The sequence below is a fragment of the Panulirus ornatus genome, chromosome 23, assembly GCF_036320965.1.
Source record: "Panulirus ornatus isolate Po-2019 chromosome 23, ASM3632096v1, whole genome shotgun sequence".
In the NCBI taxonomy this organism is placed as follows: Eukaryota; Metazoa; Arthropoda; class Malacostraca; order Decapoda; family Palinuridae; genus Panulirus; species Panulirus ornatus.
The window spans coordinates 8,010,435-8,026,542 of record NC_092246.1 but is presented as its reverse complement, the minus strand read 5'-3'; the positions used below and the strand labels follow the sequence as shown (position 1 = coordinate 8,026,542).

The 16,108-nt window shown below is 41.4% G+C and overlaps 1 protein-coding gene across 1 annotated transcript in view; it reads right to left on the bottom strand.

Moving 5' to 3' along the window:
• The window catches only part of LOC139756778 (uncharacterized), a 53,841-nt gene that overhangs the window by 13,481 nt on the left and 24,252 nt on the right, over positions 1 to 16,108 (bottom strand). The window contains exons 6-7 of the mRNA XM_071676559.1: positions 12,433 to 12,528; positions 8,994 to 9,094 (exon numbers count right to left, since the gene is read on the bottom strand). Coding sequence (XP_071532660.1) covers positions 8,994 to 9,094; positions 12,433 to 12,528 — 197 coding nt within the window. The remainder of the gene's footprint in view (positions 1 to 8,993; positions 9,095 to 12,432; positions 12,529 to 16,108) is intronic.

The following is a 16,108-nucleotide window of genomic DNA, read 5'->3' as shown; positions in this document are numbered from 1 at the left end:
CCTCTCACCTTCCTGCATGTTCAGGCCCCAATCACTCAAAATCTTTTTCATTCCATCCATCCATCTCCAATTCAGTTACCTGCTTCTCCTTCTTCCCTCCACCTCTGATATATATATATCCTCTTTGTCAATCTTTCCTCACTCATTCTCTCTAGACAAGGAATGGCCCAATCCACCCAACTACACATGCACATACATATACATTTCAACGTATACATACATATACATAAATACACATGTACATATACATACTTGCTGCATTCATCCATTCTCGTCGCAACCCCGCCACACACAAAATAGCATTCTCCCCTCCACATCCCACATCCACCCTCTTTCCCTTCAACTACATTATTCATGACAAAAAAATATCATACCTATCCAAAAATTCTGATACCTACTATCTAAGAAGAAAAATAGTGTAAAACAAAAACTACCAAGATACTAAAAAGTGGAATAAATGAGTGGACAATGAAATAATAGAATCATAAACAAAAAACGCAATGATGAGACTCAAAGAATACAAGAAGCAAAATCTTAAAGAATCTTTCTCACTCATGAACAAAGATGAAGAATAAAAATCTGAAAATGGGCCTTTAAATGAGGGGGAAAATATGAAAGCACACTCAACGAATATGGAACACACATCTGTCTACTAAAAAAATCATTATTCACACTGAAAAATAAGAATGACTTCCTTCATTTGAAGTGCTACCAACTCCTTCACAACTTATTACAATTCTTTTTTTCATTATCATACTTGATCGCCGTTTCCTGAGCCAGCAAGGTAGCACCAGAAAACTGAGGAAGAATGGCCCATTCGCACATATATACATAAATGCCTATACATATACATATCAATATATATTATATTCATTTCATACTAAATCGCTGTCTCCCGCGTCAGTGAGGTAGAGCAGGTAAACAGACGAAAGAATGGCCCAACCCACCCACATACACGTTTATGCATAAACGTCCATACACGTACATATACATACGTATACATTTCAAGGTATACATATATATACATGTATACAAATTTGGTGTGCAAAGTGAGAGGGTTAGGGAAAATGATTTGGTAAACAGAGAAGAGGTAGTAAAAGCTCTGTGGAAGATGAAAGCCGGCAAGGCATAGGGGTTAGGATTGTATTGCAGTGGAATTTATTAAAAAAAGGGGGTGACTGTATTGTTGACTGGTTGGTACGGTTATTCAATGTATGTATGACTCATGGTGAGGTGCCTGAGGATTGGCATAATGCTTGCATAGTGCCATTATACAAAGGCAAAGGGGATAAGAGTGAGTGCTCAAATTACAGAGGTATAAGTCTGTTGAGTATTCCTGGGAAATTATATGGGAGGGTATTGATTGGGAGGGTGAAGGCATGTACAAAGCATATGATTGGGGAAGAGCAGTGTGGTTTCAGAAGTGGTAGAGGATGTGTGGATCAGGTGTTTGCTTTGAAGAATGTATGTGAAAAATACTTAGAAAAGCAAATGGATTTGTATGTAGCATTTATGGATCTAGAGAAGGCATATGATAGAGTTGATAGAGATCCTCTGTGGAAGGTATTAAGAATATATGGTGTAGGAGGCAAGTTGTTAGAAGCAGTGAAAAGTTTTTATCAAGGATGTAAGTGTATGTGTGGGAAGAGAGGAAAGTGATTGGTTCTCAGTAAATGTAGGTTTGCGGCAGGGATGTGTGATGTCTCCATGGTTGTTTAATTTGTTTATGGATGGGGTTGTTAGGGAGGTGAATGCAAGAGTTTTGGAAAGAGGGGCAAGTATGCAGTCTGTTGTGGATGAGAGAGCTTGGGAAGTGAGTCAGTTGTTGTTCACTGATGATACAGAGCTGGTGGCTGATTCATGTGAGAAACTGCAGAAGCTGGTGACTGAGTTTGGTAAGGTGTTTGAAAGAAGAAAGCTGAGAGTAAATGTGAATAAGAGCAAGGCTGTTAGGTACAGTAGGGTTGAGGGTCAATTCAATTGGGAGGTAAGTTTGAATGGAGAAAAAACTAGAGGAAGTGAAATGTTTTAGATATCTGGGAGTGGATTTGGCAGCGGATGGAACCATGGAAGTGGAAGTGAATCATAGGGTGGGGGAGGGGGCGAAAGTTCTGGGAGCGTTGAAGAATGTGTGGAAGTCGAGAACATTATATTGGAAAGCAAAAATGGGTATGTTCGAAGGAATAGCGGTTCCAACAATGTTAAATGGTTGCAAGGCGTGGGCTATGGATAGAGTTGTGCAGAGGAGGGTGGATGTGCTGGAAATGAGATGTCTGAGGACACTATGTGGTGTGAGGTGGTTTGATTGAGTAAGTATTAATAGGGTAAGAGAGATGTGTGGTAATAAAAAGAGTGCGGTTGAGAGAGCAGAAGAGGGTGTTTTGAAATGGTTTGGTCACATGGAGAGAATGAGTAAGGAAAGATTGACCAAGAGGATATATGTGTCAGAGGTGGAGGGAACGAGGAGAAGTGGGAGACCAAACTGGAGGTGGAAAAATGGAGTGAAAAAGATTTTGGGTGATTGGGGCCTGAACATGCAGGAGGGTGAAAGGCGTGCAAGGAATAGAGTGAATTGGAACGATGTAGTATACCAGGGTCAACGTGCTGTCAATGGATTGAACCAGGGCATGTGAAGCGTCTGGGGTAAACCATGGAAAGTTCTGTGGGGCCTGTATGTGGAAAGGGAGCTGTGGTTTCGGTGCATTATTACATGACAGCTAGAGACTGAATGTGAACGAAAGTGGCCTTGTTGTCTTTTCCTAGCGCTACCTCACACACATTTGGGGGGAGGGGGTGGTTATTTCATGTGTGGCGGTGTGGCGATGGAATAAATAAAGGCAGACAGTATGAATTATGTAAATGTGTATATATGTATTATCCCTGGGGATAGGGGATTAAGAATTCTTCCCACGTATTCCCTGCGTGTCGTAGAAGGCGACTAAAAGGGGAGGGAGCAGGGGGCTGGAAATCCTCCCCTCTCGTTTTTTTTAATTTTCCAAAAGGAGGAACAGAGGGGGGCCAGGTGAGGATATCCCACAAAGGCCCAGTCCTCTGTTCTTAACGCTACCTCGCTAACGCGGGAAATGGCAAATAGTTTAAAAGAAGAAAGTATATATGTATATGTCTGTGTGTGTATATACATGTGTACATGGAGATGTATAGGTATGTATAATTGCGTGTGTGGACGTTTATGTATATACATGTTTATGTGGGTGCGTTGGGCCATTCTTTCGTCTGTTTCCTTGCGCTACCTCACTAACGCGGGAGACAGCGACAAAGCAAAATGAATATATACATACATTGGGTAGGATCACAATTTTGCACGTGATCAAGTATATTCCTATGAGTCCACAAGGAAAATGAAACACGATAAGTTCCCAAGTGCACTTTCGTGTAATAATCACATCATCAAGGGAGACATGAGAGAAATATAAGTCAGTTGATATACAACGAAGAGACGTAGCTATGACGCCATTTGGTAAACATGCGACTGTCCAAGACAACGAGCGTGAGCGTATCATAAACAAATTATGTGGACTCAGGAATGTTTATTCATATTTATCTATTATACTTTATCGCTATCTCCCGCATGAGCGAGGTAGCGCAAGGAAACAGACGAAAGAATGGCCCAATCCACCCACATACAAATATATATACATACACATCCACACACGCACAGATACATACCTATACATTTCAATATATATATATATATTTTTGCTTTGTCGCTGTCTCCCGCGTTTGCGAGGTAGCGCAAGGAAACAGACGAAAGAAATGGCCCAACCCACCCCCATACACATGTATATACATACGTCCACACACGCAAATATACATACCTACACAGCTTTCCATGGTTTACCCCAGACGCTTCACATGCCCTGATTCAATCCACTGACAGCACGTCAACCCCTGGTATACCACATCGATCCAATTCACTCTATTCCTTGCCCTCCTTTCACCCTCCTGCATGTTCAGGCCCCGATCACACAAAATCTTTTTCACTCCATCTTTCCACCTCCAATTTGGTCTCCCTCTTCTCCTCGTTCCCTCCACCTCCGACACATATATCCTCTTGGTCAATCTTTCCTCACTCATTCTCTCCATGTGCCCAAACCATTTCAAAACACCCTCTTCTGCTCTCTCAACCACGCTCTTTTTATTTCCACACATCTCTCTTACCCTTACGTTACTCACTCGATCAAACCACCTCACACCACACATTGTCCTCAAACATCTCATTTCCAGCACATCCATCCTCCTGTGCACAATTCTATCCATAGCCCACGCCTCGCAACCATACAACATTGTTGGAACCACTATTCCTTCAAACATACCCATTTTTGCTTTCCGAGATACTGTTCTCGACTTCCACACATTCTTCAAGGCTCCCAGAATTTTCGCCCCCTCCCCCACCCTATGATCCACTTCCGCTTCCATGGTTCCATCCGCTGCCAGATCCACTCCCAGATATCTAAAACACTTCACTTCCTTCAGTTTTTCTCCATTCAAACTCACCTCCCAATTGACTTGACCCTCAACCCTACTGTACCTAATAACCTTGCTCTTATTCACATTTACTCTTAACTTTCTTCTTTCACACACTTTACCAAACTCAGTCACCAGCTTCTGCAGTTTCTCACATGAATCAGCCACCAGCACTGTATCATCAGCGAACAACAACTGACTCACTTCCCAAGCTCTCTCATCCCCAACAGACTTCATACTAATCGCCATTTCCCGCATTAGCGAGGGAGACAGCGACAAAGCAAAATAAAAAAAAAAAAATATACATACACAGACATATACATATATACTCATGTACATAATTCACACTTGCTGCCTTTATTTATTCCCATCGCCACCCCACCACACATGAAATGACAACCCCCTCCCCTGCATGTGCGCAAGGTAATGCTAGGAAGAGACAACAAAGGCCACATTCATTCACACTCAGTCTCTAGCTGTCGTGTATAATGCACTGAAACCACAGCTTCCTTTCCACATCAAGGGCCCACAAAACTTTTCAGGGTTTACCCCAGACACTTCACATGCCCTGGTTCAATACATTGACAGCACCTCCACCCCAGTATACCACATCATTCCAATTCACTCTATTCCTTGCACGCCTTTCACCCTCCTGCATGTTTAGGCCCCGATCGCTCAAAATCTTTTTCACTCCATCTTTCCACCTCCAATTTGGTCTCCCACTTCTCCTCGTTCCCTCCACCTCTGACACATATATCCTCTTTGTCTATCTTTCCTCACTCATTCCCTCCATGAGACCAGACCATTTCAAAACACCCTATTCTGCTCTCTCAACCACACTCTTTTTGTTACCACACATCTCTCCTATCTTTTCATCACTTACTCAATCAAACCATCTCACACCACATATTGTCCTCAAACATTTCATTTCCATCACATCCATCCTCCTCTGCACAACTCTATCTGTAGGAATGTATAAATATGTATATATTCATACTTGCTACCTTCATCCATTCCCATCACCACCCCCGCCACACATGAAATAGCATCCACCCCCTGAGTGAGGCAATGCCAGAAACAGACAAAAAAGGCCACATTCATTCACACTCAGTGTCTAGCTGTCATGTGTAATGCGCCAACACCACAGCTCCCTTTCCACATCCAGGACCCATGGACCTTCCCATGATTTACACCAGGCGTTTCACATGCCCTGATTCGATACGTTGACCTCGGTATACCACATCGTTCCAATTCACTCTATTCCTTGCATGCCTCTCACCCTCCTGTGTGATTGCTCAAAATCTTTCTTTTTCCATCCTTTCACCTCCAATTTAGTCTCCCACTTCTACTTGTTTCCTCCACCTCTGACACATATATCCTGTTTGTCAATCTTTACTTACTCATTCTCTCCATATGTCCAAACCATTAAAACACACCCTCTTCTGCTGTCTCAACCACACTCTTTATATTTCCACATATCTCTCTTATCCTTTCATTCCATACTCGATCAAACCAACTCACACCACATATTGTACTCAAACATTTCATTTCCAACACATCCAACCTCCTCCATACAACTCTATCTTTAGCCCAGGCTCGAAACCATATAACATAGTTGGAACTACTATTCCTTCAAACATACCCACTTGTACTCTACTAGATAATGTTATCTCCTACACATTCTTCATCGCTCCCAGAACTTTCGCCCCCTCCGTCCACCCTGTGACTCACTTCCATGGTTCCATTCGCTGCCAAGTCCACTCCCAGATATCTAAAACACTTTACTTCCTCAAATTTTTCTCCATTTAAACTTAAATCCCTTAACCCTACTGAACCTAATAACCTTCTTATTTGCATTTACTCTCAACTTTCTCCTTTCACACACTCTTCCAAACTCAGTTACAAACTTCTACAGTTTCTCACCCGAATCAACCACCAGAGCTGTATCATCGGCAAATAATAACCGACTCACTTCCCAGGCCCTCTCATCCATAAACAAATCAAACTACCATGAGGACATCACGCACCCCTGCTGCAGATCAACCTTCACTGGGAACCAATCACTCTCCTCTCTTCCTACTCGCACACATGCTTTGCATCCTTGGTAAAATCTTTTCACTGCTTCTAGCAGCTTACCTCCCACACCATATACTCTTAAGAACTTCCAAAAAGAATCTCTATTAACCCTATCATATGAGTTCTCCAGATCCATTAATGCTACATATAAATCCATCAGTTCTCCTAAGTGTTTCTCACACATTCTTCAGAGCAAACACCTGATCCACACATCCTCAACCACTTCTGAAACAACACTGCTCTTGCCCAATCTGATGCTGTGTACATGCCTTCACCCTCTCAATCAATGTCCTCCCATATAATTTCCCAGGAATACTTAACACACTTATGCCTCTGTAGTTTGAGCACTCACCTTTATCCCCTTTGCCTTTGTACATTGGCACTATGCATGCATTCTGTCAATCCTCAGGCACTTCGCCATGATCCATACATACAGTGAATATCCTTACTAACCAATCAACAACACAGTCACCCTCTTTCTTAATAAATTCTACTGCAATACCATCCAAACGCACTGCCTTGCCGAATTTCATCTTCCGCAAAGTTTTCACTACCTTTTCTCTCTTAACCAAACTATTCTCCCTGACCTTTTCATTTTGCACACCGCCCCAACCAAAACACCCTAAATCTATCACTCAATCATCAAACACATTCAACAAACCTTCAAAATACTCACTTCATAACAACTTGTTATTACTTCCCCCTTACCCCTTCACCAATGTTTTCATTTGTTGTCTTGTCTTACGCACATTACTTACCTCCTTCCAAAACATCTTTACACTCTCCCTAAAGTTTAATAATACTATCTCACTCCAACTCTCATATGCCCTCTTTTTCAACCCTTGTACCTTCCTCTTGACCTCCTGCCACTTTCTTTTATACATCTCCCAATCACTTGCACTTCTTCATATCATCCTAATGCCTCTCTTTTCTCTTTCACTAACACCTCCCACTAATCTCATGCCACATGCATCTTTTGCACATGCCATCACTGCTTCACTAAATACATCCCATTCGACCACCTACTACCCTCCCATCACTTGCCCTCACCTTTCGCCATTCTACATTCAATCTCTTCTGGTGCTTACACAAAAATCCTTTCCAAGCTCACTTACTCTCACCACTCTTCTCCCCAACATTCTCTTTTCTTTATTGAAAACCTCTCCAAATCTTCACCTTCGCCTCCACAAGACAGTCATCAGACATCCCTCCAGCTGCCCTCAGTATATTAACATCCATAAGTCTTTCTTTTACAACCTATCAATTAACACATAATCCAATAATCTCCTTTGACCATCTCTCCTACTCAAATACTTATACTTATGTACATCCTTCTTCCTAAAGCAGGTGTTCCCAATCACCTGTCTTTTTTCAGCATACAAATCCATAAGCTCTTCACCATTTCCATTCACAACACTGAATACCCCATGTACACCAATTATACCCTAAACTGCCACATTACTCACCTTCACATTCAAATAACCCATCATTAATAACCAGGTCACATGCATCAAAGCTACTGACACACTCACTCAGTTGCTCCCATAACACTTATCTCTCATATTCTTTCATCTCATGACCAGATGCATAAGCACCAATAATCACCCATCTCTCTCCATCCACTTTCAGTTTCACCCACATTAATCTAGAATTTACTTTCCTACACTCTATCATACATTCCCACAACTCTGCTTCAGTAGTGCTATTCCTTCTTTAGCTCTTGTTGTTTCACCAACCCCTGACTTTACTCTCAAGACTTTCAAACCATTTGTGCCCTTTACCCTTTAGCTTTGTTTCACTCAGAGCCAGAACATCCAGGTTTATTTCCTCTCCTTTCTTCTCATCTTGGTTACATCCACATACATTTTGACACCCCAATCTGAGCCTTCAAGGAGGATGAGCACTCCTTACTTGAACCCTTCTTCTGTTTCCCCTTTTGGATACTGAAATACGAGGGAAAAGTTTCCAGCCCCCCCGCTCATGTCCCCTTCAGTTGCCTTCTACGACACAAGGGGAATACATGGGAAGTATTCTTTCTCCACTAACAGTAACTTACATTCACAATTATTTCATCAGTCTCATTAGTTTCATCAGTACCTTAAAGAGTAATTACTTTCAAGTATCTGTTGTATCTGTTTAATCTAATCTGATGTCTGTACAAATCAAAATACCACTGTAAAATGGTCAAGCATATTACTGTCTCCTTTTGGTATGTTTACCTGCATCACATCAACAGTCGAAAAGATTTACTGCTTTCACATGCTTTCCCATGGTTCAATACTTTCACCTGCTCCTCATTCTTCCCATTTCATGAGTGAAAATCAAAATAAAGGAAACTAAAGCAGGTACAGAAGCCACACTCAAGCAATCAAAATATTACTCAAAACAAGAACATAAAATACTGAAATCCAAGCAGTCTACGAACCACATACTTATTGAGTCGAGGTTTCATCTGCATGGTGGTGCTGTTCAAATTTCGAGGTACTAGAGATGTCCACAAAGTGAAGATCACTGCAGCTCCAGATATGAGAACCTAAGAAAATGCATAATACATTACAGGGCAGACTGCTTGGTGTGCTAGAAGGGATAAAGTTTTTATCTTTACTCATCACCAGAGTTGATTACTGAGGATCTCATAGCTAACAGTGTAAGGTAGAACTTCTTTTCAGTTAGCTTTTCAATGATTAAGGTTATTAATGTGCTGTTAAGAGTTTGGCTTTGTTTTATGACTTCTGTTGATAATCAGTGATTTTGTGCAAACATGTTTCAAATTTCATCAGGTCTGCTACTTGAGGGAGGAAGTTGGGGTTAATTTCTATGTAGTTGTGGTATGTACTTTTGGCTTGATTAGTTGGTAATGAAAATAAAGTGAGAAAGGGCATGGAATGCAAATGGATAGAGATATACAAAGTTCTGGAGCTTGGATTCTATGTACTGTGATAAAGCTGACCAGTTTGCTACCTTGTAAGTCTTTTGAGTGGCTATGTGGGATGGGTGGACCAGATAATGTTATCAGAATGGGTTAGTAATCAGAGGAAAGTTTATGCAGTGTACTCCATCATTCCTTGTGTGCAGTGCCTGTACGAAAAAGGTAATGTTTGATGAGACTAGCTGGTTAAGCAAATGGGTTGAGAATCTGGATGGTTGGTTTCATGGCATGGATTCTTTTTTTTTTTTTATGTTATCTGATACGGCATGGGCACTTGAGGCCATAATAAAGGTCATCCCATTATTGCTATACACACACACACATATATCATTTCTGTATTATGTTTAATCGCCATTTCCCGCGTTAGTGAGGATGTACAAGGAAAAAGACGAGGAATGGCCCAACCAACCAAGTACACATCTTTCTTTTCTTTCATACAATTTGCCATTTCCTGCATTAGCGAGGTGGGTTTTTTTCTTTTTTTCCCCAGCCCCCCACTCCCTTCCCTTTTAGTCCCCTTCTACAACACGCAGGGAATACGTGGGAAGTATTCTTTCTCCCCTATCCCTAGGGATGTGTATGTATATACATGTGTATGCGGGTATACCCCGGTATACCACATTGTTCCAATTCACTCTATTCCTTGCACGCCTTTCACCCTCCTACATGTTCAGGCCCCGATCACTCAAAATCTTTTTCACTCAATCTTTCAACCTCCAATTTGGTCTCCCACCTCTCCTCATTCCCTCCACCTCTGACACATATATTCTCTTGGTCAACTTTCCTCACTCATTCTCTCCATGTGACTAAACCATTTCAAACCACCCTCTTCTGCTCTCTCAACCACACTCTTTTTATTACCACACATCTCTCTTACCCTATTATTACTTACTCGATCAAACCACCTCACACCACATATTGTCCTCAAAAGTCTCATTTCCAGCACATCCACCCTCCTCCGCACAACTCTATCCATAGCCCATGCCTTGCAACCAAATAACATTGTTGGAACCACTATTCCTTCAAACATACCCATTTTTGCTTTCCAAGATAATGTTCTCAACTTCCACACATTCTTCAATGCTCCCAGAACTTTCGCCCCCTCCCCCACCGTATGATTCACTTCTGCTTCCACGGTTCCATCCACTGATAAGTCCACTCCCAGATATCTGAAACTCACTTCCTCCAATTTTTCTCCATTCAAACTTACATCCCAATTAACTTGTCCCTCAACCCTTCTAAACCTAATAACCTTTCTCCTTTCACAGACTTTTCCAAACTCAGTCACCAACTTCTGTAGTTTCTCACACGAATCAGCCACTAGAGCTGTATCATCAGCAAACAACTGATTCACTTCCCAGGCTATCTTATCCCCAAAAGACTGCATACTTGCCCCTCTCTCAAAACTCTTGCATTTACCTCCCTAACCACCCCATCTACAGACAGATTAAACAACCATGAGAACATCACACACCCCTGCCACTAACTGACCTATACCGGCAAGGAATCACTCTCCTCTCTTCCTACTCATACACATACCTTTCATCTTTGATAAAACCTTTTCACTGCTTCCAGCAGCTTACCTCCAACTAGCTTCCCCTCTCAACACATTCACATCTAAGAGTCTCTTCTACACGCCTATCAATTAGTATGTTATCCACTAATGCCCTCTGATCATTTTTCCTACTGACCTACATATACTTATGTATATATCTCTTTTTAAGCCAGGTATTCCCGATCACCAATCCTTTTTCAGCACAGAACTCCACAACCTGTTCACCATTATTATTCACTGAACTTATACCCTCATTTGCCACATTACTCACTCTCAGATTCATATCACCCATCATTGTTGTCTGATCTCTAGCATAAAAAATGCTGACACACTCATTCAGTTGCTCCTAACACAATTGCCTCTCATCAGCCTCATCATGGTCATGAGCATCGGCATTAATAATCGCCCATCTTTCACTATCAGCTTTCATTTTTACCCTTATCAGTCTGCAGCTCACTCTCTTACACTCACATATTCCCACCCCTTCCTTAGCCCTTACCCTCACACCAACACATGACTTTACCCCTAAGACATACCACACAATTCTTCACCTCTGAGCTTTGTTTCACTTCGAGCCAGTATATCTTGGTTCCTTTCCTAACACGTACTACATATCACTCCTTTTTTCACATCTTGGTTACATCCACACACATTTTTAAACACCCCTGCCAGAGCATTTGAGGAAGATGAACACTCCTTGCCAAGCTCCTCCTTATCTTACATCATTTAGAAATTGAAGTACAAGGAGGTGGTTTCCTTAAAAGGATATACAAATACATCAACACAAATTAAATGATAAATAAGACAAAGATTAGGATACAGATCCTTTTTTTTCTTTTAAACTATTCGCCATTTCCCGCGTTAGCGAGGTAGCATTAAGAACAGAGGACTTGGCCTTTTTTGGAATATCCTCACCTGGCCCCCTCTGTTCCTTCTTTTGGAAAATAAAAAAAAAAAAACGAGAGGGGAGGATTTCTAGCCCCCCGCTCCCTCCCCTTTTAGTCGCCTTCTACGACACGCAGGGAATACGTGGGAAGTATTCTTAATCCCCTATCCCCAGGGATAAAGGATACAGGTCCATGATTATCTTTACTAACAGAGGCAATAGCATGTCATAACAACAGGTAATTCCAGAGAAGAGCTCTAATGGGTTGGCATTAAGTTGGATGATGGTATTTGTCTGATGGAAGTACTAGCTGGCAAAAGCAGACCCAAGAAATGTGGGAAATGCTATGTTCATGTTATGTAGTTCGAGAAAGGTCAGTGAAGGTTATGCCTTCTCACCAATAATCATGAGGGTTAAATGATCCAATCCTATATAATCCCAGAGTCTATATCCCAGGCTCACAAGACAGACTACACAAAGAAAATAGGAATTTAAATTTACCTGAAGAGAATTGTAGTCTTTGGGTGGTATGAGTTGCTTGGAGGAACACAGGGCCAGCAATCCAACCCACACAAAACTTGTGATAGCATCAGATACCTGTAAATAAGATGCAACATTACATATCTAGCAATGAAGTCAACTTATTCAACTCACTAAAGCCATGCCTTGCCATTTCACAAAAGGAAAGTCTCAAATGAATATGAAATCAATGAACATCGGACAAACTTCCAGCCTAAGCATATCAACAACACATAAAACAATATTACATCCTAGGCCCAGCTACATTCAAGGGGTATAATCACCTTGACAAAGCTACTTCCTCTCACTTCCTAAATACTAGTTCACAAATCTGGGGAATACGGTAAAATGAAGAGGTTAGCATTTTAAACAAATTGCTTCAGCCATCTAAAGCAGGTTGATCAATTCTTAACCTCCCTCCAGACCATTATTCTGAAATGTGCTCCAATATTTTCAAAATAAAAATAACTAAATCATTACATAAAGTTATGTAATGTACTTTCCTGGAATCAAGGGTGTTATTACTTTTACCTAAGTGAATTTCCTCATAGCAGATGTAAATAAAGGAGTGGGTATCTGAAAGAATAGAAGCAATACATTTCCAAAAGAAGTGTGACAATATGGTGTCAGATGGGATGACAGACGAGTTCCTGCTGTTCATTGGGTTGTAAGGACTGATAACACACATGTATGTGCATCGCCCTTGCATAAAAACAAGGAAGATTAAGGTAAATGTATAAATCAAAGAGACAAATGCATGCCAATCAAACAACCTCGTAAAATGTATAGGGGAATGAGGACTGAGATGGTGGTATGCAGGAGATTCATCATACAAAAGAATATGGCCCAACCCACCCACATACAAATGTACTTACATACACATCCACACACGCACATATACATACCTATATATCTCAACGTATACATATATATACACACTCAGACATATACATATATACACATGTACATAATCCATACTGTCTGCCCTCATTCATTCCCGTCGCCACCCCGCCACACATGAAATGACAGCCCCCTCTCCCCCGCATGTGCACGAGGTACCGCCAGGAAAAGACAACAAAGGCCACATTCGTTCACACTCAGTCTCTAGCTGTAATGTATAATGCACTGAAACCACAGCTCCCTTTCCACATCTAGGCACCACAAAACTTTCCATGGTTTACCCCAGACACTTCACATGCCCTGGTTCACTCCAGTGACAGCACGTCGACCCCGGTATACCACATCGTTCCAATTCACTCTATTCCTTGCATGCCTTTCACCCACCTGTATGTTCAGGCCCCAATCACTCAAAATCTTTTTCACTCCATCTTTCAACCTCCAATTTGGTCTCCCACTTCTCATTCCCTCCACCTCTGATACATGTATCCTCTTGGTCAATCTTTCCTTACTCATTCTCTCCATGTGACCAAACCATTTCAAAACACCATTTTCTGCTCTCTCAACCATACTCTACTTATTACCACACATCTTTCTTACCCTTTCTTTACTTACTCTATCAAACCACCTCGCACCACACATTGTCCTCAGACATCTCATTCCCAGCACATCCATGCTTCTCCGCAAAGTCTATCTATAGCCCACATCTCGCAACCATATAACATTGTTGGAACCACTATTCCTTCAAACATACCCATTTTTGCTCTCCGAGATAATGTTCTTGACTTCCACACACTTTTCAACGCTCCCAAAACCCCTGCCGCAAACCAACATTCACTGAGAACTAATCACTTTCCTCTCTTCCTACACATACACATGCCTTACATCCTCAATAAAAACTTTTCACTCCCTCTAACAACTTGCCTCCCACACCATATATTCTTAATACCTTCCACAGAGCATCTCTATCAACTCTATCATATGCCTTCTCCAGATCCATAAATGCTACATACAAATCCATTTGCTTTTCTAAGTATTTCTCACATACATTTTTCAAAGCAAACACCTGATCCACACATCCTCTATCACTTCTGAAACCACATTGCTCTTCCCCAATCTGATGCTCTGTACATGCCTTCACCCTCTCAATCAATACCCTCCCATATAATTTCCTAGGAATACTCAACAAACTTATACCTCTGTAATTTAAGCACTTACTTTTATCCCCTTTGCCTCTGTATAATAACACTATGCAAGCATCCCGCCAATCATCAGACACCTCACCATGTGTCATACAGACATTAAATAACCTTACCAACCAGTCAATAACACAGTCACCCCCTTTTTCAATAAATTCCACTGCAATACCATCCAAACCCGCTGCCTTGCAGGCTTTCATCTTCCACAAAGCTTTTACTACCTCTTCTCTGTTTACCAAATCATTTTCCCTAACCCTACTACTTTGCACACCACCTCAACCAAAACACCCTATATCTGCCACTCTATCAAACACATTCAAAATACCTTCAAAATACTCACTTCATCTCCTTCTCACATCACCACTACTTGTTATCACCTCCCAATTAGCCCCCTTCACTGTTGTTCCCATTTGTTCCCTTGTCTAACACACTTTATTTACCTCCTTCCAAAACATCTTTTTATTCTCCCTAAAATTCAATGATACTCTCTCACCCCAACTCTCATTTGCCCTCTTTTTCACCTCTTGCACATTTCTCTTAAAAGCTTGGGCCATTCTTTCGCCTGTTTCCTTGCGCTACCTCACTAACATGGGAGACAGCAACAAAGGAAAATAAACAAATAGATACATACGAACGTGGGTGGGTTGGGCCATTCTTTCATCTGTTTCCTTGCCCTACCTTGCTAACGCGGGAAACAGCGACAAAGTATAATAAAAAAAAAAGTATGTGTATGTATATGTTGATATGAATACATATGTATGTGGGCATTCATGTGTACATATGTGTATATGAGTGGTTAGGCCATTCTTCGTCTGTTTCCTGGCACTACCTTGATGCTGGAAACAGCAATTTGGTATGATAAACAAATGGGAGAGATGGTCAAAGGGCGTTATTGGATTACGTGTTTATTGACAGGCGTGTAAGATGCAAATGTTCTGAGAGGGGCAGCTGGAGGGATGTCTGATCATTATCTTGTGGAAGCATAGGTGAAGATTTGTAAAGCTTTTCAGAAAAGAAGAGAGAATGTTGGGGAGAAGAGAGTGGTGAGAGGAAGTGAGCTTGGAAAGGAGACTTGAGTGAGAAAGTACCACAAGAGATTGAGTGTAGAATAGCAAAAGGTGAGAGCAAATAACGTGAGGGAAGCGGGGGAGCAATGGGATATACCTAGGGAGGCAGTGATAGCTTGCACAAAAGATGCATGTGGCATGAAAAAGGTGGGAGGTGGGCAGATTAGAAAGGGCAGAGAGTGTTGGAATGAAGAAGTAAGGTTGTTAATGAAAGAAAAGAGAGAGGTGTTCAGACAATTTTTGCAGGGAAGTAGTGCAAATGGCTGGAAGATGTGTAAAAGAAAGTGGCAGGAGGTCAAGAGAAAGGTATAAGAGGTGAAAAAAAGGGCAAATGAGAGTTGGGATGAGAGAGTATCATCAAATTTTAGACAGAATAAAAAGATGTTTCAGAAGAAGGTAAAAAAAACATACGCAAGACAAGTACAAATGGGAACATCAGTGAAGGGGGCAAATGGGGAGGTAATAACAAGTAGTATTGAAGTGAGTATTTTGAAG